The 26,952-nt window shown below is 44.0% G+C and overlaps 1 protein-coding gene across 2 annotated transcripts in view; it reads left to right on the top strand.

Moving 5' to 3' along the window:
* Positions 1 to 17,132, top strand: part of LOC140701209 (trafficking protein particle complex subunit 9-like) — a 722,564-nt gene extending 705,432 nt beyond the window's left edge. Inside the window, exons 2-3 of one of the 2 annotated variants that reach the window (XM_072976651.1) lie at positions 3,367 to 3,437; positions 16,610 to 17,132. In XM_072976651.1, coding sequence (XP_072832752.1) covers positions 3,390 to 3,437; positions 16,610 to 16,858 — 297 coding nt within the window. In that variant the 5' untranslated portion in view covers positions 3,367 to 3,389 and the 3' untranslated portion in view covers positions 16,859 to 17,132. Of the gene's footprint in view, positions 1 to 3,351; positions 3,438 to 16,609 lie in introns of both variants that reach the window. The other variant, XM_072976654.1, reaches the window with a different exon arrangement.
* The last annotated feature ends 9,820 nt before the right edge of the window (positions 17,133 to 26,952 follow it).

Below are 26,952 nucleotides of genomic sequence, written 5' to 3'. Positions count from 1 at the left end.
ACATAATATCTGTAAAAGTACAGAACCCTTTTACTCCAAAGACATTCCACAAATACTCCTTTAATCTGGGTGTGTTTTTAACAAGACACAATCATTAGAACATATACTTGCAGGTTGCCAGTGCAAAATCCCCAAATGAATAGCCTAGCTCAACATCCAAAATCTTTCTTATCTACCTTGGATATGTATGGATAAGTGAAGCAGTTTGCTAAGAACTCAAGACCAGGTTTAGGATACAGGCTGATGTAGCTCAGCAGGTCCTCCCAAGCTGATGCTCTGCCAGAGAGTGGGGTTGAGGGGAGAGGGCGTGCCCTGCCCTCCATGAGCTGACAGTTTCATGGCAAACACCTTCACCAGGTGAAGAAATTGGAGTTTCTTCTATGAACAGTGGGTCTGAAAAGAGCCCAAAAAGCGTGGGAGTGACACAATCCCATTTGTCTCAAGTAGGGGAGAGTGGCTGTGGGGCCACTTGGGAGACTCGTGAGTCCAGGTGGGCAGTGTTGGTGGCTTCCACTTGAGCGGTAGGATAGTGGGTAAAAGCGAACAGATTGAAGGCATGTTTAGATGGTAAAAAGAAAGAATTAAAGCTGTCTGTGAAGGTAGGATGGAGTAAGGCCCAGGTTTCTGGGTGGATTAATGAGTTAAATGATGGTCCTGCTGTGTTCTAAGGAGGGAAAGCTGCAGAGGGATTTCTGGGGGAAAACTGATGAGTTCAGCTGTGGGTAAAGTGAAAGGTTGTTAGATGTGTGGTCTGGGAGATCAGGTGAGAGCCAGTAGTGAGTAGGGAGTGGGGAGAGAGACTCAAATAATTTTATCTTGTGAACATACATATAAGGATGAGTAATGACACACTTAACCCCTCTATATTCTGTATTTAAAACCCAGTAACATTTTGCTATATTGATTGCAGGGGTTCTTAATTTTTTAATACAAATAAAATAAATAGAAACAAAATAGTGGAGTTAATGAATATCTTAGAGTTGATGTGTGTCCTTGTATGTATTTTGATTTCTCATCTGTTTATAAACATAATCTACAAAAAGTTAACTTGCTTAGAATAAGAGTTAAACACAGGGACATGACACACTCTGTTGGGGGTTGAAGGTGATATCTTTGGCAAATTATGTAGCCTCTCTTTGCCTTTGTTGCATCTTCTGTGAATGCCCCCGGGCCCCTCATCACAGCTGATTTCCTAGACTAGAAGTTGGGAGGGAGGCTGCTGAAGGGAGTAAGAGGTGGCAACTGCTAGGAACAAAGAAGACAGAGACAAAAACAGATTAAAGCCGAGAAACTGAGTCCTAATACCCTCAAAGGAGAAATAATCCCGCAGTGTTTTGAGCCACTTACCGTAAGGGAAACAAAATCACGTGGATCCAAATCTCTTGAGCATATGTATATTGTGGGTGGGAGGGTATCATCAGAAAAGGGTTGAGAAGAGGCTTTTTGGTTTCCCTTAACGTTTTCAGTAAGAATGGGGCGCAGAAGTGAAAACCACCCGCTTCACAGTAGAAGGTGTTGTTTTGTGCGAAACTGACCAAAGTTTGGAAACCAGTCATCAGTGGTGCTGGGAAATGAAGAGGCTTCTGGATTGGGTGGGGCACTTGCTGTGACTTCCAGGTGACCTGCTGGCTGGGGGCTGTGAGGCGGGCAGTAGGTTTGCAGTGTGACCTGGGCATAATCCCTGGCTCTGAGGCTGCTGGTCTGACTAGCAGACCTGGGCAGATGCAGTCCTATTGGGGCATCTCGCGATGTGGCCTGGGACACCTGCCATGCTGAGGGCGAGAGGAGGGATCCCCTAAAGGAGTGTCCCTGTGAAGAGTAGAAACGTCCTCCTGCAGGGGAGGAAGAGCCTCTGAGCAGCGGGCCGGATGCACAGGCAAGAGCAGCCTGAGCACGGAGATTTCGGGGACCTGGAAGTCATAAAGTGGCCCGAACAGCCTTGTTCCTGAGAAACTGGAGGGAAAAGATGCTGCAAATGCAGGCTAATTTCAGACCCTGTGGTGGGTCATGAGTGATAGGAAGGAACTGGTCAGGCAGGCACAAGAGAACCCTGTGGTTGTCCCAGTTGGGGCGTCACACCAGTGGGAGGAGCAGAGTTATAGACTTTGTCACTTTTTATCTGTGTGACTTTGAAAAATATCACCCCACCACTCTCTATATATATCTTCATCTGTAAAGTGACAGAGTGACAACTCGTGTCATCAGAAGGCTTAGTTTAGCTCTGATCCTCTTTGTCCAGTCCTGTCAGTGCTGCCCTGCAAGGTTCTGCAGTGGCTGCTCTTACCCTGAGATGGGAGGGCGTAGAAGGGCATTGTAGCACCCGAGGGCAGGAAGGGGTTGCTTAAAAGCAGACATGTAGCCTCCTGCAGCTGCAGACCTACAGGCAGTTTGGTTTATGGTCGTGGAGAGGACTTTGGAGGTCTTAGCATCGTCTTAAGACTTGTTTTCCCTTGGGGACCTGATTTGCCTTTGCAGATTAATGTTGAAGATTTGGGCTTCTGGCAAAGCTGTTTTCAGAGATGGGTATATATGTAACATATAGTATAAAATGAAAGGTTTTATTTAATATTTGGGACTTTGTAGCTGTAGGGAACAGCTCTGTTGGCCTGGTTTCCACGGAGGACACTAGCGGTCGTCAGAGCGTGCGGGAGGGCAGGCAGCCTGCAGTGCTGCTGCGGGGGTTCTCCCCAGCAGGACGCTCTGCTGAGTTGACTCTTCTCTGAGTTTGGTTGCCAGAGGAGCAGACAGCAAAGTAATGAGTTCTGGTGGGATTGTATAATGACAGGAAGAAAGAGGGAGCCGTAGTTCTTCGGGACTACTACACTCTTTTGGCTCCTGATCCAGTGTGTCCCATTACAGAATTGATGAGTTGTGTCTATTCTGGGACTTGATTGGAATAAACGTGCAGCCTGAATGTTAAGAGTTATGTTTTATTTGTCAGGAGGACTCGAGCCAGGATGACCGCCTCTCGGAACACTCTGAGGGACTGCTCCCAAGAGTAAGGGAGAAGCTAGGATTATATAGGAGCTTTACAACAAAGACCAGGTAGTCGGAACAATAAAACATTGCTTGTTATCTAAAGAAAGCCAGGTATCTCAAGTTCATGAATTTAATGCTTTTCAATATATGGAAGGAAGCCAACATTTGGGCTGACTGAATATATACTTTAGACAAGCACCTAGCTATCTAGGGCCAGTAATCTGTCCTTTCTTATTCTGAGTCTGCTCAGAGGGCACCGTTGTGAGTGGCTGCAGGCCTGTCTTCACTGGGGGGTGGCGGCAGCCGCTGATGACTTGTTTTCAGCATTCTTTGTTTAGTGACATGGTTGCAATATTTTCATTCAATTTGTAGTAATTTCATTCACAGAAAATTATGATATTACCCTGATTATGGATAATCTGGAAGCTTGGAATGGAACCGAGATGGAATTACTGCAGGTAACTTCTACTTTAATAAGCCATGTGTAAACATGAACACGGAGGAAGCATACAAAAGGATTCGGTAGTGAATGGGAAGGGTTTCTGCACGTTACAGGAGAAGGCAAGGCAGAATTCCTCTTCTTTGTGGGCAGGTATGTGAGTCCAACTTTCCTTTCTGAAGTGCTTTCTGAGAACTGTTTATGGTAATGAACCAACATTGACAAACGGTTACACACATTGCATTTAAGAGCTGGCTGGCTTCAACTTGGGTATTGGACAGGTGGAATTCATAGGCAGTGGTCAGGTGTATGGGACAGAGATGGAGCCCAGGCCTGGGGCCATATTCACGTTGAAATCGCCATTTACTCACCATAGCGCCTTGGACTTGAATGTAACCTCTCTTAAACTGATGGTGAATCTGTGAAATGGGCATGATAATATTCGTTACTTCCTGGGATTGTTGTAAGTTCTGAAGATTATTATAGCACACATGAAGCACTTAACACACTGACACTTAGCAGTGTACACTTTGTTCGACCACCACGCTTGGTGTGTGTCAGAGCCTTAAAGGCAGCATGTGTCTGTTTAGGATGCACTGGTAGCCCCTTGGCTAGTTTGTGAATTTGGTGATTTCCTTTAATACTTGTAACTCTGTGTGCCATGGGCAGTTATTTTTATGGACAGATGAGGAATCTCAGGTTAAAAAAGACTGTAATTTGCCCAAAGTCAGACCATAATTTTGTGTGCAGGGGCCTCGTTTCAGCATGGGCTCCTGGGCCTTCTGCTCTCTCCGTTCAGCACCAGAGCCAGATGTGGGCTCGGCTGTTTCCCAGCCCAGAATATCCGGCAGGCCACAAGACACACCTGGTCCTGTGCTGCTTGAGCAAAATCTCCGGAGGAGAGGCAGTTACAAAAGGGATAAACATAAAAATAGATGACAGCAAATTGTGATCAGCTCTAAGAAGGAAAGGAACACGTCTGGCCGTGCAGAGCTGGGAGCTTTCCCATCGGGGCTGCTCTGGGGGTTCTCATCTCAGCTAAACAAGCTCTGCTGCTGCACCAAGGCAGGAAGGCAGGGCGCGTGTGGCCAGGTAGACAGGGCCTCGTTGATCGTACTCATTCCCTATTAAGTGGCAGGTGTCACAGGCACTTAACTAATAAACAGATGTTGGCCATAATCATCACGCATTTTGCTTGGTAGTTTTATTGGCGCCAACTTTGAGAGGAGGTCTTTGAATCTGGGGAGTTTGCTGCATGCCCCTGATTACCATGGATATACCCCCACTGGTCTTTCAACCTAGACTGGTGTGGCTGTCATGTCCCAGCCTTGTGAATGGCATCGTGTAGCTTCTCCCAAGTGGCCCAAATGACTGACATTGATATGCTTAATTCGTAGGAAATGGTATGTGACAATAAGAGAAAAAGTTAGTAAGAAATTGCAAAACTAGAAAATAACCAATTCTTCCCCTGCTGGGGGACCGTACCCTGTGTCACTCACCCCACTCACTGCCTGTCACCTCCTCCCTGAGGACTCCGTGTTCAGAAGCCACTCTGAGCCTTTGAAGAACATTTTGCCTCATGACACTGTTGACTAGGACCTGCGACCTCTCTGTCCCTGCTTAACTCTCTCTTCAAAGCCATTTAAATTTCTTGCAGGCTCCTCCACTCAAATGTAAGAATAGCCCCTTTAAACTTCTTGATGCAGCTCCTTAATGAAGATCTTGGGAAGGAAACCTAGCCAAAACCTGGGAGGTATTCCCATAGTGAATGTAACCTGAGCATTTTTTGACGTTCAGAATCAGAGCGGTGGGAGACACAGGAAGGCCTTTTTAAGTTAGAAAGTGGAAAGAGAAAGGACTCAGGATGTTTGAGACTGAAACATCTCGGTCCCAGCCAGCAAGTCACCTGCGTTCAGGATGGTGTGTGGGGAGTGCAGAGTTCTCAAAAAGAAAGAAGTGGTGGGATGGCAGGGAGGACATTTAGGTACTTAACTGGGGAAGGAAAAAGTTGGCTGAACAATTCATGGTTGAACAAGAGGATTGTGACATGATGTGCTTGTATTTTGGAGAGAAGGGTTTTGTGGAGCCAGGCCTAAGGAGAAATCTCTCTGACTGGGGAGTCAGCACAACAAAAAAACACAGAGAACCGGGCAGACCCCATGGCCCCTGATGGGGGAGAGGCTGCCCACCAATTGGAGACCTGGAGGCTGCTTCTGTCCCTTAGCTGGGGCCTCAGACCTCACTTCATATCCCAGTCCTCTTGATACAAGAAAAAATATGTGGGGCATGAGAAGGGCTGTGTCCCAGGCTTCCGTTGAGCCCCTGGGATGTGCCCCACCAGATTTTGTTCCTTGGCTTCATGCAGTAAAGAATTCAAGAACAAGCCAGTGTTGAGTAAAGGTAGATTTATTCAGAGAGATACATTGACAGGCATGAGAAACGTCACGAAGTATGGGGGTTTGATGCTCAGATTAAAAGTAGGCACACACTCCACAGAAATAGTGTGGGCCTTCTCCGAAGAGGTAGAGAGAGGGGTTCCTGGGAGGTGGCTCTGTGTTGCTCCTTTTCTTGGGCTTCGTGGTTTCATATGCTAATAAGTAGAAGGACCAGCCTTAGGGCAAGGGACTGGGATTCCAGGGAGTTGGCCATTTCCCACCCTTTGACATTTTGTGGCTAGCCTTGTGACTGCCATGGTGCCTGGGGCCGTGTTATTCACCATGTTACTATTACAATGGGTGTATAATGAAGCTCAAGATCTGCTAGAAGTTAAATCTCTTCATCCTGAGCCTCAAGACCTATTGGGGGTTGAATTCTTCACCATTTTGATGTTAATTGCTGTGGTCTTTCTTGAATGGCTTGCTCTGCCCCCTTCCATCCTGTCTCACTGTGATGACACAGAGAGAGCAAAGGCCGGGCCCTGCGTGTGTTCCTGCATTTAACAGCGGGAGATGTGGGGTGGGCTGAGGATGACTCTGAGTGGTGAGAAATGTTTCAGATTTTCCCACATGAGACATGGGGACCTGCCAGCAGCCATCGCAGATTTATCTCACGGGCATTATCGCTTGTGTTGTTACGGAAAAAACAGGCCAGCCAAGAAATAAGCACCACTCAGAGGGTGGGAGTACTGAGATTTATTATGCCAGCGGGCTCAGAGGGGCTTCTGTTCCCAAGCCCTGAGCACCTACCTCCAAGACGTGCACATGAGGTTTTATAGGGTTAATTACAAGTATGGGGCTTTTAGCCAATAAGGCTCAAACAACAAAAAGCAAGGAATCAGTACACTGAAGCTTATCAATTTGGAACAGATCACGTTACTGACAATTGTTGACCTTGGATTTACGAGTTAGCATGTTAGCCCAGTAAACTGACACTGAACTTCAGATTTAGGAGTTAGCCCAGCAAAACTTAGATCAGTAAACCGACACGTATCACACTTAGATTTGTGACTTAGCTTGTTAGCCCAGCTGGGGTTTTTGTTCACAGTGTCACTCATCTTTTCTATTTTTCTTTTTTTTTTAAAGTATTTAATCCAAATTTAATATCAGGATTTTTTTGGAAAGAAATTTCTCTTTTTCTTTTCTTTGGGGCTCTTTTGGGGGGTAGGTAATTAGGTATATTTATCTGTTAGTGGAGGCCCTGGGGCTTGAACCCAGGACCCCGTGCACACTAAGCACACGCTCTACCACCTGCCCCATCATCTTTTTCTTTTTGGTTTAGCTGCGAAGAATCTTACAGCTGAATTTCTAGTCGGCCTTTAACACTTGCCCTGACTTCATGGAATCCATTTTTATGAGTTTACCTCCCCCTGGTTTCATTTAAGTATTGAATCTCCATTTTCTCTTCACTCTCAGTTTTGCCTTTTTGTTGTTATGGTTGTTAAGCTGTGTTTAAAAAATTGTTTAATTTCTCTTTTAGCAGGAGGCTGAAGTAAATAAATATGTAAACAAACATCACACTTAAATGCTTTTATATATTCTAAGCTGTTTAGTAGTTAATTAAAAACCAAATTGAATATTAAAGGGATAACATTTTTAAATTATTTTTTAATTTTTTATACAGACATAGCTGATTTAAAATATATGTTTCAGGTGTACAATAGATGCTCCATTTATAGTTACTGTAAAACATTGTCTGTATTCCCTGTGTTGTAAGATACATCCCTCTAGAGTGTTTACATTACATGTTGCAGTTTGTATAAGAAATTTGGGTAACGCAGAGTCTGGGACGTGGCTGTGGCTGACCCAGGTTCACGCAAACCCTGCCTGTCAAAGCTCAGGCCTTCACTCCTGTCTGCAGGGGAGCGAGTGGAGGCAGCTCTCATCAGCGCTGGCACCACACTCTGAGTGGCAGTGACAGCAGTGACTGTGTGTGGACGTGAAAATTGTTGTTCCAAGAGTTTTACATGCTTTTCTGCATTTAATAATTAAAGCCCTCCTGTGAGGAAGCGTTTTAAGTTTTTAATGTATAATACATTTTATTTTGATATTGATAGACTTCAAAACTCCGGAAAATTTACAGGAGTAGTACAATAAATGCTTAGATACAGTTCACCTTAAAGGGCACTATTTGCCCTTTTGTGACGGGCTTATTTTAGCATAAATTTTCAAGGTTCATTCATATTGTAGCCTGAATCAGTACTTTATTCTTTTTGTTTGATAATATCCTTTTCCTTTTTTTTCATTTTTGGTCTATTTAAAAATATTTTCATTGAAGTCTAGTCAGTTTATAGTGTTGCGTCAGTTTCTTGTATACAGCACAAAACTTCAGTTAAATAGGAACATACCTGTATTCATTTTCATATTCTTTTTAAACATAAGTTACTATAAGTTATTAAATATATTCTCCTGTGCTATACAGTATAAACTTGCTGTTTATTGTATACATACTCAGCACCTGCAATTCTTGAACTCCCAATTTATTCCTTCCACACCCTCTCCCCTCTGGTAACCATAGTTTGGGTTCTATGTCTCTGTGTCTGTTTCTGTTCCGTAGATAAGTTTATCTTTTTGTTTCTTTGTTTTTGTTTTTGTTTTTGTTTGTTTTAGATTCCACATGTGAGCGATCTCATATGGTATTTTTCTTTCTCTTTCTGGCTTATTTCACTTAGAATCACATTCTCCTGGTCCATTCATATTGCTGCAAATGGCATTATTTTATTATTATTTTATTGCTGAATAGTAGTCTATTGGACATATATACTACAACCTCTTTATCCAGTCGTCTGTCAGTGGACATTTAGGTTGTTTCCATGTCTTGATATTGTAAATAGTGCTGCTGTGAACATTGGGGTGAAAGTGTCTTTTTGAATTACGGTTCCTTACGGATATATGCCCTGGAGTGGGATTGCTGTGTCATCTGGGCCCCCAAGGTTTTGTCTTTTGAGGAACCTCTATACAGTTTTCCACAATGGCTCCACCAAACTGCATTCCCACCACAGTGTAGGAGTGTTCCAAATTCTCCACAGCCTCTCCAGCATTTAGTGTCTATGAACTTATGAATGATGGCTATTCTGACTGGTGAAAGGTGATACTTGATTGCAGTTTTGATTTGCATTTCTCTGATAATGATATTGAGCATTTTTTCATGTGCCTATTGGCCATTTGTATGTCTTCATTGGAGAAATGTTTCTTTAGGTCTTCTGCCCATTTTTGGATTGAATTGTTTGTTTTTCTTTTTTATCAAGTGTAAAAGCTGTTTACATATTCTGGGAATTAAGCCCTTGTCACTTTCATTTAATGCAACTATTTTCTCCCATTCCATAGGTTGTCTTTTTGCTTTAATTTTTGTTTTCTTTTCTGTGCAAAAGCTTGTAAGTTTAATTAGAACCCACTTGTATATTTTTGCTTGTATTTCTATTGCTTGAGTAGACTGCTCTTGGAAAACATTGTTGAGATATATGTCAGATGTTTTGCCTATGTCTTCTTCTAAGAGGTTTATAGTGTCTTGTCTACAATTTTAAGTCTTTAAGCCATTTTGAATTCATTTTTTTGTATGTTGTGAGGGGGTAGTCTAACTTCATTGATTTACATGCAGCTGTGCAGTTTTCCCTGCACCATTTGCTGAAGAGGCTGTCTTTACTCCATTGTATGTTCTCACCTCCTTTGTCAAAGATTCAATTACCAAAAGTTTGTGGGACTATTCTTGGTAATTTTGTTTATCCATTCATTGATGGATGGATATTTTTAGTGACTTTTAGCTACTCTGAATGATACTGCTATGAATATTGATGTGCAAGTTTTTGTGAGAATACATTTCCATTCTGTTGGCTGTACAGTTGGCCCACCATATCTGTAGTTTCCACTTCATGGATCCAGATGGCTGATTGCAAAGGGACTTGATCATCCTTGGATTATGGTATCCAGGGTGGGGGGTTCCTGAAACCAACCCCCCGAGGACACTGAAGGATGACTCTACATGTAGGAGTGGAATTGCTCAGCCACATAACTCTAACCTTTTGAGGAAACATCGGGCTTTTCCAAAGAAGCTGCACCATTGCCCCTTTCCAACGGCTGCATATTGAGGGTATCCATTTCTCTGCCTCCTGACTGACACTTGTTATTGTCCATGTTTTGATTATAACCATCCTAGTGAGTTTAAAATGAGATCTCATTTTGATTTTGATTTCGCTAGTGATGCTGAGCATCTTTTCAGATGCTTATTGGCCAATTGTGTATCTATTTAAATCCTTGGCAAATTAAAAAATTGGGTCGATTTTCTTTGTATTGTTCAGTTGTAAGCATTTGTTTTATATCCTGGATACTAGTCTCTTATTAGATATATGCTTTGCAAGATTTTTCTCCTATTCTGCAGATTGTCATTTCACTTTAATTTTTTTAAACATTAAAACAATTTCTTTATAGGGGGGGCAATTAGATTTATTCATTTTGTTTTTCTTCCTTAGCACGCACTCTATCATTTGAGCTACCCCTTTCCCCTTTCATTTCACACTCTTGATGATGTCCTTTGTAACAAATGATTTTAATTTGATGAAGTCCATTTTATCTATTTTGTTTTATCACTTGTGCTCTTGGTATTGTATCTAGGAAGCCATAGCCTATCCTATGACCACAAAGATTCATACTATGTCTTCTTTTAGAAAGTTCATACATTTAGTTTTTACGTTTCTGTCTGTGATCCATTTTGAATTAATATTTGTTATATAAAATACGGGGTCCAGATTCCAGATACATTCTTTTGCCTTCAGATACCCAGGTGTCTCTGCTCCATTTGTTGAATAGACTATACTTTCAATGGAGTGTTGTTGGCACATTTCTGGAAAACTAACTGTAAATGTAAGTTTCCCCCCAGGATTTTTTATTGTGTCTCATAGATTTCTGCATCCAAACTTATGACAGAAGCATAATGACTTGAGTGCTATAGATTTGCTGTAACCTTTGAGTGAGTCCTCCAAATTTGCTCTTCTTTTTCAAGATTGTTTTGGCTGACCTGGGTCCCTTGCTTTCAATATGAATTTTGGGATCAGTTTTTCAATTTTTGCAAAGAAGTCAGCTGGAATTTTGATAGGAAATTCATTAAATATGTAGATTACTTTGGGAAGTCTTAACATTTTTAACAATATTTTCTACCATTGCATGATCATTTGATGCCTTCCATATATGAAGATATTTTAAATTTTTTTTGGTGATACTTCAAAATATTCAATGTACAAACCTTGTAAACTTTTGTTAAATGTATCTCTCATTTTATTTTTTATGCTGTTGTAAATGGAAAGGCTTAGCTTCATAAGGGTGGGGCTATATATATCAATTTATTTATTTCTAGGATTCCTACATAGCAAATACACTAGGTTTATATTTGCTACATTGATCTATCCACAATTCTTCCCACCCCCGTGTCATAAGAAACCAAGACCCAGCTTAAGCCATCTGAACACCTATGTGGAAGTGAGAAATGAGACCTTTGGGTGGGGTTTGTGTAGATGATACTGAGATCTTATTCAGGATGGCTTCATCTTAATTTCTTTTAAACAATCCTTTCAGAGTATATAGTCAGATACATTAGGAAAATGCTCTTTTGATGTGCGGAGGAGCTAAGACTATAATTTTCAAGTAATTTCTAGTGAGAGTGTTGTACTTGGAACATAATTTGCATCAATCTTTGAAGATTTATGTTTCAGGAGCTTTGAGTAAATAATACCTGTCTTCATTCAATAACTACAACTAAATCCTCAAGCAACATGTAAGAGTTTGAGCAAACTGCTCCCGCCCCGTAGTGCTGGTTGGTTGCAGCTGTAACTGGAGTCAGCGCTTACCTCGCCCAGTACACTTGTGCTGATCTGCTCAAAACAGTTCGTCCAACAGTTTGTCAGTAGTCTTTTAGACAAAGCCATAAAGCATTGATTTAAGGTTGCTGGAATGTAATCTATTCTTATTACTATTAAGTAAGCACATATTGAGTACTTACTGTATGTTGGGAATTGTCCCTCAGCCTCACATGAATATTACTTCTAATAAAACCTCTCATATTTCCCTGTTATTTGCACTTTACAGATAAGAAGACTGAGGATTAGGTCTTCTCTCTTTTGGGGGGAGCTCATTATCAATGATGGGAAGTTGTAAGGAAAAAGATATTGATTCATCCAGAGAAAATATTTTTCTGAGATTCAGTATTGAAGAAGGTAACCACTGAAGAGGGTGATCATTGTATGAGTGAGACGAGTCCCGGGTTGTACGGAGTCAGCATCCCTGTCCTGGACGCTGCACGTGTAGAGCTGCGTGGTGGGTGAGGCGGCGCGGCCGCGCAGGGAAAGCGGATGCCGGGCCGTTGGGCTGTGCTCAGGCCCGGTGGGGCTTTCTCCTAAGAGCAGTGGACCGTCAATGACAGATTTTAAGTAGGCTAGTGCGGTGCTCTCGTAGATCACTTTTGTCTTGTAGAATGCTTAGAAACATTTAGAAGGCTCGGCAGGAGGTGATGTGATGAGTCAGAGTAGGGTGGCTGCGAGGTGTAGCAGTGTTCAATTTTCAAGTGATTTTCAGTCCCAGGTTTGTGGCTCAGTAGCCGTGTCACTTTGGATGACACACCCAAGGAAGTGAAACAATTTATCTAATCAATAGAAGCAGTGATGTACCGAACTCCCAGGGCTGCTGTGTAGATCCAGTGAGATAACGTGTGCACAGTGTGCAGCATGGTCCCCAGCACAGAGTCAGTGCTGAGGGAGTGCCAGTGAGTACCTGGTAGGACAGGTGTGGGTGGTGGATCTCGTTGACTGAGGAAATTTGTCCCTGAAGGAGGGGTCTTGTCACATCTGTGAGTGATTGGCCTGAGCTGGGAGAGGCAGGGAGACCTTGCCCCCGACCAGGGGCCCTGGGCAGGATGGCTATGGGAGGAACACCGTGAAGTTAGCTCTTTGCAGGTGGAGTTGGAGGTGCCCTTGAGACATCTAAGTGCAGTGTCACAATCACAGAAGTGGTCTGGTCCCGGGCTGTGCATTTTCCTGCCGAGATATTGATCTCTGAACGCGAAGGCATACTTTACAGGACAAGTGAATAGTAGTATCATCTCTCATCAAAGCTCACATCTCTTTATTCATCACTCACATTGCTAATTGGGTACTTACAGAACACACTTCACTGTCCTCTCCTGGGCTCAGGCTCCACAGAAAAGAGCTGGTGAGTCTCCCTCTTTTCCAGAAGAAGACACATTTAGCTGGTAGACTTCTATACCTCACCAGACTTAGAATTTTAGGTTGTTGATTTAATTCTATTTTCTGTTGGTCATCTCCTGACAGGAGAGACGTTTTACCTCATGGTCAGGTTTCAATTAGCTGTTACTGAGAATTGCTGGTCTGATCCATAGTGTATTTATTCTATTAACTTTGTAGAGTACTTATCATTTTTCTGTCTTTGCTCTTTAATTTTGTTTGCCCCTTCAATTTTCTATCTTATTTGGGACCTTATTTTATTTTTTAATTAAAAAATGTCTATTAGCAGTTAACAAAACAAAAGCAAAGAAAAATGCACATGATAGCTAAATTTAGAAAATATCTTGTGTGTTTTCTGTCTCAGCAATGGAGGGTTCTAGAAACTCGTGAAAAGCTTCATTACATAAGTTCCTTTAAATTCTGATTAAGAAATAAAACCTTCCTTCCTCATCTTTCAAGCTGCACAGCTAATTGTCAAGAAAGTGAGGGGAAATTCTCAGAAGCCAAGACAAACCAGAAAGCAGGGATTCTGGGAGATACGTGAGCCTTAGAAGCCCTGGGGTGCCGGTTGGCTCCTGAACTGAGTTTCAGTTGCCCTGGCAGGAGGGCAGGAGGTGAGCCTGTGGCCTCTCACACTGGGAGTTGGATGGCTGTTCTTATGTAAGGCCAAGCACATCCTGAGAATCCTGCTTTATAAAAGGTTGAATTAGAAAGAAAAGAATAAAAGCATTCCTCAAGGCAAGGAAGTAAGGAAAGTAAAATTTTTTGGAAGCGGGAAAAAATAACATATCCAAAGTAAGGATTTAGTTTAAAGCTGTTCTGGCATGAGAGTGACCACAAACCCATGGCAGAAAATCACAGCTCCTCCCGGAAAGAGAAGGTGTGTTTTGAATGAATCAGTGGACAGCCATTCTGAAAAAGGCCTCCAGAGTCTTCTGGATCAAGATACTGGACTCAAACACCTCCCTTCCATGGTCTCACTTAAATAACCAGAAAGGTTTTAAAGGAAAGAAGCCATAATCATAGTTCTATTTATTGACATTACTTTATGCTAGGAATTCAAAGGTGACTATGGAGTTGTCTCCTCTTTTATGGACCTTACTTTCTATTTGACATAGTTGGGGAACTTGGTGGAGGGTGGTGTTAGTATATTGCAATTAACCAGGAGAGGAGTTTAAGAAAGCAGTGAAGGGTTGGTGACATTTTTCGCTGAGGACAGTCCTGTTCAGTTGGCTTGTAATTACAGGCTCGTTGAGTTGTCACTGGAGGGAATTAATCTTAAGGAATTTGGACTTAACTCAGGCCTCTTCAGAATGGACAAGTGAACCTGGAGAAAGACAGTCAAATCTGTGCAGACATTGAAGTTCACTTCAACATGCGGTATCCATGAGCCAAAGATAGGACTAGTAGGCAGCACTTCTTGAGTACAGAGGAGTGGTTTTTAAGGTTCTTCAAGAATGAATCCCAAGGTACCGGGATGGCCAGTTGTCAAACTGTGACTTTGCTCTTTGGACGGTGTATCCACCAAGGGTATTGGCCGTTTATAAGTTTCCATTTCTCTTTAATACATGTCAGGTTATGAGGAAGTGGGCATAAACGTTTCACACCTTGTCAAGGTGACTTTGGGTACCTGCCTAGAAGCATGGGCACAGTTGCGGCTGCGTCATACATCTTGCCGCACATCCCGCTCCCCGGCTCCGTGATCACGGCAGAGTGGTTCCTTATTGAGCTGTCCATCTCCTCTGTGACATCGTAACCAAACAAAAGACTGGAGAGTATTAGCTTGGCTTTTTTCTTTTCTAACATTCCCTTCAAATTATGATGACTGATAGTGGACCCAGTTACGTTTGCAGATGATTTACAAGTAGGGCTGTCAGTACAAACCTTGTAATCCCCGCTGTGTGATCTAGAGAAGAAAGTTACACTCTTTCCAAATTGTTTTGATGCACTTATGTGGGAAAATGATGTATGTTTGAATATGTATTTCCTCTCTTAATCATCATGGCTAGAGATGAATATTTGTAGACATGGAATGAGTACTCTGTATTTGAACTGTATGGTCCCCTAAATTCTCCCCAGCTTTTTAAAGTCATCACTGGAGTGCTACCTCCAGAGTGCCGCAAAGCATCCAACACTGCCTGCTCTTCGGACACTGTAAGTTTCCAAGTTGGAGAAGGCTGCTGGCTGGTGAGGCATTCTCTCGCACATCTCTGGTTGGGTGATGTGAGCTGAGAACACAAGAATTGGCAGACAGTAACTAACCACGATCACGTCCATTTCTGGAACACTCATGGAGGATTTTACACCTATGCTAGTGGAATACGTTATTTCATTTAGTTTTCCCAACAATCATAATTAGATTTTATCACCTGTATTAAAAAGGAAACTGTCAAAGCGAGTGACATGCAGACTTTGGACTGGAACACGGGTCTTTCTGATCCCTGTCTCTGTTCCCTCCCCAGCCTATCCTTGCAAATGACCAGGAGACTCTTCCTCAGTCTTGAGTTTCCCTCTGATGTTACTGCTCTCTTTGTTTCTAAGAGAGGAAAACAAGTCTAAACTTACTTTCCAGTTGGAAATGGAATGGAGAGTTAACGTTGGAAGCCGGGAGAATCTGTCCTGTGATGAAGTGGTCTCCGAGCCACTTCCACTGGGATGTCACATCACTGTCTGGGCCCCTTGCTCAGCCTGTGCACAGGTGACAGCGCAGTTGTGCCGAGCAGTCCTCCCGGACAGGGCAGTGGGTTGGAAATGAGTTTGGGGATTTGGTTTCATTACACAAGTTCCTGAGGGCCTTGACCTGGCACTTCGAGTGGGAGCATTCCCTGTCCCACAGACTGTGCTCTGGGCCCGTGCAGACCTGACGTGGCCTCAGCCTGAGTCTCAGGGCCCGTGGTGATGAGGAGCATTTTAGCCCAGGGTCTGCCGGAGGCTCTGAGACTACTGGGCTGTGGGACTTTGTCCAGGATGATAATAATTCCTCCCCGAGTTTCAGATTTCCTTGCCTGTGAGCCGGGGTAGTAGTTGTTTCTGAGATGATTGTAATGATTCAGTAACGGGCGCAGCGTGTGCTGACAGGTAGCTGGGTGCTTTAGGAGCAGAAGTCGCAGTCACTCTGTCAGCCTCTCCCTGTGCGCTCTGTGCTTTGAGAAGTTGTGTGTTTGGTGAAAGTCCCGCCCAGACCCTAGGGTCTAGATGAACTGTTGTTCTTTTACTTTCCCTTCCTTTTCCTCTTTCCCTTCTCTGTGTCCCATGTTTAGGTAGCAGATTCCTCTATTTCAGGGAATACGGGCTTTTCTAGTAAAGGGACAGGTGGAATGCGGAGAGGTGGGGCCCAGAGGGGGTCTGGAGTGTCTGCACAGTGCTGCTTCCCTGCGTTTCTGCATCCGGTCCCATCAGTGCACTAAGTCAGCCTTCCTCTTCCTTCCTGTGTCATCGGGTCTCTGTTTTAAGGGAAAACCATTTTTATGGGTCTTTTTTCACTTACGTGTTTCATTCAGATGCTTGTTGCTTTTCTCCCTGTGCTTCAGCGTTCCGAGGAGAGAATTCAGCCGTGCAGCATCCTCTCCGAGCTCTACGAGTTGATCGGCTTCCACTGCAAGTCCACCTTCTTCAAGCGGGTGGCCCCCGTGCGGCACGCGGCCCCCGGCATCCCAGAGCCTGGCGGGAAGGCCTGCTCCCGACTCCTCCTGCAGATGCTTCCTGGCTACAGTCTGTCGCTGGACCTGCAGGACTTCAGCAAATGTGTTGGAACTAAAACATTGCTTCAGCCCCATTAACCATGCCTGGTTTGGGCCCTGCTGTCCTGCCTCATCAGGGTGAATTTTGATTCATTTAGAACAGGGCTCAGCAGACTTTTCCTTTCAAGGGCTTGGGGGTAAATATTTCAGGGTCTGAAAACCTCCTGATCTCTGGTGCAGCTGCTCAGCTCTGCTGTTTAGATGCCAGAACAGCCAGACAGTCCACACACCCATAGAGCTTTATTAACAGCGGTGGCTGGGGCTGGATTGGGTGTATGAACTGCAGTTTGTCCCCACAGCCTCCTCAATATTGACACCTGCACCAGAGTGTACATTTGTGACAATGGGTGAACCTACACTGACACGTCATCATCACCCATAGCCCACAGTTGACACTAGGATTTACACATTGTGTTGTGCACTCTGTGGGTTTGGACAGATGTACAATGACATGTATCCACCATCACAGCATCATACAGAGTCGTCTGTCTTAGTGACCTTAAAATGCTCCGTGCTGCACCACATTCATTGCTCTTTCCCCTCTAGCCTCTGGCAGCCACTGATCTTTCAGTCTCTGTGTTTTTCCATTTCCCAGAACACCATACATTTGGAATCAGACAGTTGCTGAAACTTCCCAGATTGGCTTCTTTCACTTGGTAATATGCATTTAAGGTTCCTCCATGTCTTTCCATTCCTTGATAACTCATTTCATTTTAGCACCAAATAATAGTCCATTTTCTGGCGGGACCACAGTTTATTTATCCATTCACCTACTGAAGAAGAGCTTAGTTGCTTCTGAATTCTGTTGAGTATGAATAAAGCTGCTATTAACATCTGTATGCAGATTTGTGTGTGAACATAAGTTTCAATTTCATCGAGTAAACACCAAGGAGCACAGTTGCCGGATCATATGTTAGAATTACGTCTAGCTCTGTAAAAATTTGCCAGACCGTCTTCCAATGTACCTGGGCCATTTTTCATTCCCACCAACAATGCATTATAATTTCTGGTGCTCCACATCCTCACCAGCATTCGGTGCTGTCAGTGTTCTGCATTTTGGCAGTTCTGACAGGTGTGCAGTGGTATCTCGCTGTTTCAGTCTGCATCCCCTTGATGACAGGTGCTGTGGAGCATCTTTCCAAAGGCTTCTTTGGCATCTAGATTTCTTCTTTGATGAGGTGTGTGTTCAGGCATTTTGCTCATTTTTTAATCAGGTTATTCATCCTTCTTGTTGAGTGTAAAGAAATTTTGGTATATTCCGGATTTCAGCCCTTTATCAGTGTGTCCCTGCCCTTCACCTGCAGTGCCAGAGTTGTCCTTTGGGTCTCAGTGGAGTGTCAGATATTCAAAGAGATTCCCTGTCTTCCCTCAGCCTAAATACTGTCCTTGTATTTTTCACTTTCATTGACTCATTTTGTTCTTTTTAAATAGCATTTCCCATAATTTGTAAGTACATTAAAGAGAAAAGGGCAATGATTGAACACCGCCTGCCCCACCAGGCTGTGTGCCCTGTGAGAGCAGAGGCCCTGTCCCCACTCACCGTTTCCCATGACAGCACATGGCACATGTCCATGTAAAAGTGTGTAACGTGGGGCCAAACCTGATGAGCAGATATGACGACATGTGTTGTCTACCATTTATTGATTAGACTTTGTTTCTGATCTTAATTATTAAATCATATGAATGAAACTGTGTTGTTTTGAAAAATAAAACAACAAAGCACACCTCAATGTGATTGGTAATTTCTACTTAGATTTCTGACCCAGGAGGGGATGTTCACCATCATTTTGTGGAGGAGGTCGGGGAGGTAAAGTAAGAGAGTGAGATCAAATAAAGTAAAAATGATAACTGTCAGTTGGCTTTATTTTCACTGACATAAAAGTTACTTTAAACCCTATCTCAGCTGTTGTTCGGTTGTTTTAAACATTTCTCATAGAATTAAATGGAAGCCCACTAAACCCTGAAAGGGAAATTGTGTGCTTAGGTACTGAAAATTGTTTATGTCTATTTCTAGAGATGCACATTTCCCTGCTGGTTACAGAAATTCGAGGCGGGAACACAGCAGTGAACTGTGTGTGTCTGACGGGTTCACGGGCTGCTCAGTGTCATTTTCATTTTCTTGTGTGGCAGTTTATGACGGTTTTCCATGAGATATATTGCTCAGCATTATTCTGAATGAAGGATTGAATTTTCCACAGGAAATCTTATGAAAGAGAGTGACAAGGCACATGGGTTTCCCATAAAGGAATAGTTGATGTAATAAAATCTCACTATGGTGAAATTTTTTAATAAAACCTGTTGAAAATTTTATCACGAGGTCATATAGAACAAATCAGTCTTAAGAAAAAAGATTCAAAATTTTATAGAAGAAGCAGTTTGAATAAAGTAGAAATTATAAATTCTACACTATTTGTTGTTAGAACATATACTCAGTCTTATCATAATTCCCTGTGATAGGAAGTTGATCATTATTTATTTATTAAAAAAAATCCACTAGGAACAATTTGCCCCATAATTGATGTGGCAGTCCTGTGGTTAGTTAAGTTGGGCCATTTAGGAAACTTAGCTAGGTTTTCCAGACAATGATTTCAGGCTCTATATATTTTCTATAATCTCTTCTTTTGTGTCGGCCTATGGTCCATACATATATATGGGGAGGTACAAGCTCCAATGCGGTTTTACAGTGAAAAAGGCAGGCACTTCAAACCGGCACTAGGAAACAGACTGAGAAACCAGAGTAAGTGTTTCCCTGCAACCAGTTTCTTTTGTGATGGATGAACGAACGTCCCTCCACATGCTCAGTACTGAGAGATAAGTGTGTGTGAAAGTCGTCCTTCACCTAGATTGAAGAGAACACAAAATATTTTCAGTTGCAAAATCCACTCCATACAAATATCTGGGGAGGTATAAACTCCAAACTGGACTTACAGTGAAAACGGCAGGCACTTCAAACTGGCACTAGGAAACAGACTGAGAAACCAGAGTAAGTATTTCTCCTGCAACGCGTTCCCTTGGAGCTGGATGAACGAAAGTCTCTCCACATGCTCAGTTCTGAGAGATAAGTGTGTGTGAAAGCCTTCCTTCACCTAGCTTAAAGGGAACACAAAGTTTCTTTTCAGTTGCCAACTCCACTCCATACATATATATGGGGAGGTACAAGCCCAAACACGGTTTTACAGTGAAAACGGCAGGCACTTCAAACCGGCACTAGGAAACAGACTCAGAAACCAGAGTTAATGTTTCTCCTGCAAACCGATCCCTTGGTGCTGGATGAACGAACGTCTCTCCACATGCTCAGTTCTGAGAGATAAGTGAGTGTGAAAGCCGTCCTTCACCTAGCTTGAAGGGAACACAAAGTTTCTTTTCAGTTGCCAACTCCACTCCATACATATATATGGGGAGGTACAAGCTCCAACTCGGTTTTACAGTGAAAACGGCAGGCACTTCAAACCGGCACTAGGAAACAGACTCAGAAACCACAGTAAGTGTATCTCCTGCAACCCGTTCCCTTGGTGCTGGATGAAAGAACGTCTCTCCACATGCTCAGTTCTGAGAGATAAGTGTGTGTGAAAGCCGTCCTTCACCTAGCTTGAAGGGAACATAAAGTTTCTTTTCAGTTGCCAACTCCACTCCATATATGTATATGGGGAGGTACAAGCTCCAACTCGGTTTTACAGTGAAAACGGCAGGCACTTCAAAACGGCACTAGGAAACAGACTGAGAAACCAGAGTAAGTGTTTCTCCTGCAACCCGTTCCCTTGGTGCTGGATGAACGAACGTCTCTCCACATGCTCAGTTCTGAGAGATAAGTGTGTGTGAAAGCCGTCCTTCACCTAGCTTGAAGGGAACACAAAGTTTCTTTTCAGTTGCCAACTCCACTCCATACATATATATGGGGAGGTACAAGCTCCAACTCGGTTTTACAGTGAAAACGGCAGGCACTTCAAACCGGCACTAGGAAACAGACTGAGAAACCAGAGTAAGTGTTTCTCCTGCAACCCGTTCCGTTGGTGCTGGATGAAGGAACGTCTCTCCACATGCTCAGTTCTGAGAGATAAGTGTGTGTGAAAGCCGTCCTTCACCTAGCTTGAAGGGAACATAAAGTTTCTTCCAGTTGCCAAATCCACTCCATATATGTATATGGGGAGGTACAAGCTCCAACTCGGTTTTACAGTGAAAACGGCAGGCACTTCAAACCGGCACTAGGAAACAGACTCAGAAAGCAGAGTAAGTGTTCCTCCTGCAACCCGTTCCCTTGGTGCTGGATGAACGAACGTCTCTCCACATGCTCAGTTCTGAGAGATAAGTGTGTGTGAAAGCCGTCCTTCACCTAGCTTGAAGGGAACACAAAGTTTGTTTTCAGTTGCCAACACCACTCCATACATATATATGGGGAGGTACAAGCTCCAACTCGGTTTTACAGTGAAAACGGCAGGCACTTCAAACCGGCACTAGGAAACAGACTGAGAAACCAGAGAAAGTGTTTCTCCTGCAACCCGTTCCCTTGGTGCTGGATGAACGAGATTCTCTCCACATGCTCAGTTCTGAGAGATAAGTGTGTGTGAAAGCCGTACTTCACCGAGCTTGAAGGGAACACAAAGTTTCTTTTCAGTTGCCAACTCCACTCCATACATATATATGGGGAGGTACAAGCTCCAAATCGGTTTTACAGTGAAAACGGCAGGCACTTCAAACCGGCACTAGGAAACAGACTGAGAAACCAGAGGAAGTGTTTCTCCTGCAACCAGTTCCCTTGGTGCTGGATGAACGAACGTCTCTCCACATGATCAGTTCTGAGAGATAAGTGTGTGTGAAAGCCTTCCTTCACCTAGCTTGAAGGGAACACAAATTTTCTTTTCAGTTGCCAACTCCAATTCATACATACATAAGGGGAGGTACAAGCCCAAACTCGGTTTTACAGTGAAAACGGCAGGCACTTCAAACCGGCACTAAGAAACAGACTGAGAAACCAGAGTAACTGTTTCTCCTGCAACCCGATCCCTTGGTGCTGGATGAAAGAACGTCTCTCCACATGCTCAGTTCTGGGAGATAAGTGTGTGTGAAAGCCGTCCTTCACCTAGCTTGAAGGGAACACAAAGTTTCTTTTCAGTTGCCAACTCTACTCCATACATATATATGCGGAGCTACAAGCTCCAACTCGGGTTTACAGTGAAAACGGCAGGCACATAAAACCGGCACTAGGAAACAGACTCAGAAACCAGAGTAAGTGTTTCTCCTGCAACCCGTTCCCTTGGTGCTGGATGAACGAACGTCTCTCCACATGCTCAGTTCTGAGAGATAAGGGTGTGTGAAAGCCGTCCTTCACCTAGCTTGAAGGGAACACAAAGTTTCTTTTCAGTGGCCAACTCCAATCCATACATATATATGGGGAGGTACAAGCCCAAACTCGGTTTTACACTGAAAACGGCAGGCACTTCAAACCGGCACTAGGAAACAGACTCAGAAACCAGAGTTAATGTTTCCCTGCAACCCGATCCCTTGGTGCTGGATGAACGAACGTCTCTCCACATGCTCAGTTCTGAGAGATAAGTGAGTGTGAAAGCCGTCCTTCACCTAGCTTGAAGGGAACATAAAGTTTCTTTTCAGTTGCCAAATCCACTCCATATATGTATATGGGGAGGTACAAGCTCCAACTCGGTTTTACAGTGAAATCGGCAGGCACTTCATACCGGCACTAGGAAACAGACTGAGAAACCAGAGTAAGTGTTTCTCCTGCAACCCGTTCCCTTGGTGCTGGATGAACGAACGTCTCTCCACATGCTCAGTTCTGAGAGATAAGTGTGTGTGAAAGCCGTCCTTCACCTAGCTTGAAGGGAACACAAAGTTTCTTTTCAGTTGCCAACTCCACTCCATACATATATATGTGGAGGTACAAGCTCCAACTCGGTTTTACAGTGAAAACGGCAGGCACTTCAAACCGGCACTAGGAAACAGACTCAGAAACCAGAGTAAGTGTTTCTCCTGCAACCCGTTCCCTTGGTGCTGGATGAACGAACGTCTCTCCACATGCTCAGTTCTGAGAGATAAGTGTGTGTTAAAGCCGTCCTTCACCTAGCTTGAAGGGAACACAAAGTTTCTTTTCAGTTGCCAACTACACTCCATACATATATATGGGGAGGTACGAGCTCCAACTCGGTTTTACAGTGAAAACGGCAGGCACTTCAAACCGGCACTAGGAAACAGACTGAGAAACCAGAGTAACTGTTTCTCCTGCAACCCGTTCCCTTGGTGCTGGATGAACGAACGTCTCTCCACATGCTCGGTTCTGAGAGATAAGTGTGTGTGAAAGCCTTCCTTCACCTAGCTTGAAGGGAACACAAATTTTCTTTTCAGTTGCCAACTCCAATTCATACATACATAAGGGGAGGTACAAGCCCAAACTCGGTTTTACAGTGAAAACGGCAGGCACTTCAAACCGGCACTAAGAAACAGACTCAGAAACCAGAGTAACTGTTTCTCCTGCAACCCGATCCCTTGGTGCTGGATGAAAGAAAGTCTCTCCACATGCTCAGTTCTGGGAGATAAGTGTGTGTGAAAGCCGTCCTTCACCTAGCTTGAAGGGAACACAAAATTTCTTTTCAGTTGCCAAATCTACTCCATACATATATATGCGGAACTACAAGCTCCAAATCGGGTTTACAGTGAAAACGGCAGGCACTTCAAACCGGCACTAGGAAACAGACTCAGAAACCAGAGTAAGTGTTTCTCCTGCAACCCGTTCCCTTGGTGCTGGATGAACGAACGTCTCTCCACATGCTCAGTTCTGAGAGATAAGTGTGTGTGAAAGCCGTCCTTCACCTAGCTTGAAGGGAACACAAAGTTTCTTTTCAGTGGCCAACTCCAATCCATACATATATATGGGGAGGTACAAGCCCAAACTCGGTTTTACACTGAAAACGGCAGGCACTTCAAACCGGCACTAGGAAACAGACTCAGAAACCAGAGTTAATGTTTCCCTGCAACCCGATCCCTTGGTGCTGGATGAACGAACGTCTCTCCACATGCTCAGTTCTGAGAGATAAGTGTGTGTGAATGCCGTCCTTCACTTGGCTTGAAGGGAACACAAAGTTTCTTTTCAGTTGCCAAATCCACTCCATACATATATATGGGGAGGTACAAGCTCCAACTCGGTTTTACAATGAAAACGGCAGGCACTTCAAACCGGCACTAGGAAACAGACTGAGAAACCATAGTAAGTGTTTCTCCTGCAACCCGTTCCCTTGGTGCTGGATGAACGAACGTCTCTCCACATGCTCAGTTCTGAGAGATAAGTGTGTGTGAAAGCCGTCCTTCACCTAGCTTGAAGGGAACACAAAGTTTCTTTTCAGTTGCCAACTCCACTCCATACATATATATGGGGAGGTACAAGCTCCAACTCGGTATTACAGTGAAAATGGCAGGCACTTCAAACCGGCACTAGGAAACAGACTGAGAAACCAGAGTAAGTGTTTCTCCTGCAACCCGTTCCCTTGGTGCTGGATGAACGAACGTCTCTCCACATGCTCAGTTCTGAGAGATAAGTGTGTGTGAAAGCCTTCCTTCACCTAGCTTGAAGGGAACACAAAGTTTCTTTTCAGTTGCCAACTCCACTCCATACATGTAAATGGGGAGGTACAAGCTCCAACTCGGTTTTACATTGAAAACGGCAGGCACTTCAAACCGGCACTAGGAAACAGACTCAGAAACCAGAGTAAGTGTTTCTCCTGCAACCCGTTCCCTTGGTGCTGGATGAACGAACGTCTCTCCACATGCTCAGTTCTGAGAGATAAGTGTGTGTGAAAGCCGTCCTTCACCTAGCTTGAAGGGAACACAAAGTTTCTTTTCAGTTGCCAACTCCACTCCATACATATATATGGGGAGGTACAAGCTCCAACTCGGTTTTACAGTGAAAACGGCAGGCACTTCAAACCGGCACTAGGAAACAGACTGAGAAACCATAGTAAGTGTTTCTCCTGCAACCCGTTCCCTTGGTGCTGGATGAACGAACGTCTCTCCACATGCTCAGTTCTGAGAGATAAGTGTGTGTAAAAGCCGTCCTTCACCTAGCTTGAAGGGAACACAAAGTTTCTTTTCAGTTGCCAACTCCACTCCATACATATATATGGGGAGGTACAAGCTCCAACTCGGATTTACAGTGAAAACGGCAGGCACTTCAAACCGGCACTAGGAAACAGACTCAGAAACCAGAGTAAGTGTTTCTCCTGCAACCCGTTCCCTTGGTGCTCGATGAACGAACGTCTCTCCACATGCTCAGTTCTGAGAGATAAGTGTGTGTGAAAGCCTTCCTTCACCTAGCTTGAAGGGAACACAAAGTTTCTTTTCAGTTGCCAACTCCACTCCATAAATATATATGGGAGGTACAAGCCCAAACTCGGTTTTACAGTGAAAACGGCAGGCACTTCAAACCGGCACTAGGAAACAGACTCAGAAATCAGAGTAACTGTTTCTCCTGCAACCCGATCCCTTGGTGCTGGATGAACGAACGTCTCTCCACATGCTCAGTTCTGAGAGATAAGTGTGTGTGAAAGCCGTCCTTCACCTAGCTTGAAGGGAACATAAAGTTTCTTTTCAGTTGCCAACTCCACTCCATACATATATATGGGGAGGTACAAGCTCCAACTCGGATTTACAGTGAAAACGGCAGGCACTTCAAACCGGCACTAGGAAACAGACTGAGAAACCAGAGTAAGTGTTTCTCCTGCAACCCGTTCCCTTGGTGCTGGATGAACGAACGTCTCTCCACATGCTCAGTTCTGAGAGATAAGTGTGTGTGAAAGCCGTCCTTCACCTAGCTTGAAGGGAACACAAAATTTCTTTTCAATTTCCAACTCCACTCCATACATATATATGGGGAGGTACAAGCTCCAACTCGGTTTTACAGTGAAAACGGCAGGCACTTCATACCGGCACTAGGAAACAGACTCAGAAAACAGAGTAAGTGTTTCTCCTGCAACCCATTCCCTTGGTGCTGGATGAACGAACGTCTCTCCACATGCTCAGTTCTGAGAGATAAGTGTGTGTGAAAGCCTTCCTTCACCTAGCTTGAAGGGAACACAAAGTTTCTTTTCAGTTGCCAACTCCACTCCATACATATATATGGGAGGTACAAGCCCAAACTCGGTTTTACAGTGAAAACGGCAGGCACTTCAAACCGGCACTAGGAATCAGACTCAGAAACCAGAGTTACTGTTTCTCCTGCACCCCGATCCCTTGGTGCTGGATGAACGAACGTCTCTCCACATGCTCAGTTCTGAGAGATAAGTGTGAGTGAAAGCCGTCCTTCACCTAGCTTGAAGGGAACACAAAGCTTCTTTTCAGTTGCCAACTCCACTCCATACATATATATGGGGAGGTACAAGCTCCAACTCGGCTTTACAGTGAAAACGGCAGGCACTTCAAACCGGCACTAGGGAACAGAGTGAGAAACCAGAGTAAATGTTTCTCCTGCAACCCGTTCCATTGGTGCTGGATGAACGAACGTCTCTCCACATGCTCAGTTCTGAGAGATAAGTGTGTGTGAAAGCCTTCCTTCACCTAGCTTGAAGGGAACACAAAGTTTCTTTTCAGTTGCCAACTCCACTCCATAAATGTAAATGGGGAGGTACAAGCCCAAACTCGGTTTTACAGTGAAAACGGCAGGCACTTCAAACCGGCACTAGGAAACAGACTCAGAAACCAGAGTAACTGTTTCTCCTGCAACCCGATCCCTTGGTGCTGGATGAACGAACGTCTCTCCACATGCTCAGTTCTGAGAGATAAGTGTGTGTGAAAGCCGTCCTTCACCTAGCTTGAAGGGAAAATAAAGTTTCTTTTCAGTTGCCAGCTCCACTCCATACATATATATGGGGAGGTACAAGCTCCAACTCGGTTTTACAGTGAAAACGGCAGGCACTTCAAACCGGTACTAGGAAACAGACTGAAAAACCAGAGTAAGTGTTTCCCCTGCAAACCGTTCCCTTGGTGCTGGATGAACGAACGTCTCTCCACATGCTCAGTTCTGAGAGATAAGTGTGTGTGAAAGCCGTCCTACACCTAGCTTGAAGGGAACACAAAGTTTCTTTTCAGTTGCCAACTCCACTCCATACATATATATGGGGAGGTACAAGCTCCAA

Source organism: Vicugna pacos, chromosome 14, assembly GCF_048564905.1.
Source record: "Vicugna pacos chromosome 14, VicPac4, whole genome shotgun sequence".
In the NCBI taxonomy this organism is placed as follows: Eukaryota; Metazoa; Chordata; class Mammalia; order Artiodactyla; family Camelidae; genus Vicugna; species Vicugna pacos.
Note: the sequence above shows the minus strand (reverse complement) of the source record. Positions and strands in the feature narration are given on the sequence as shown.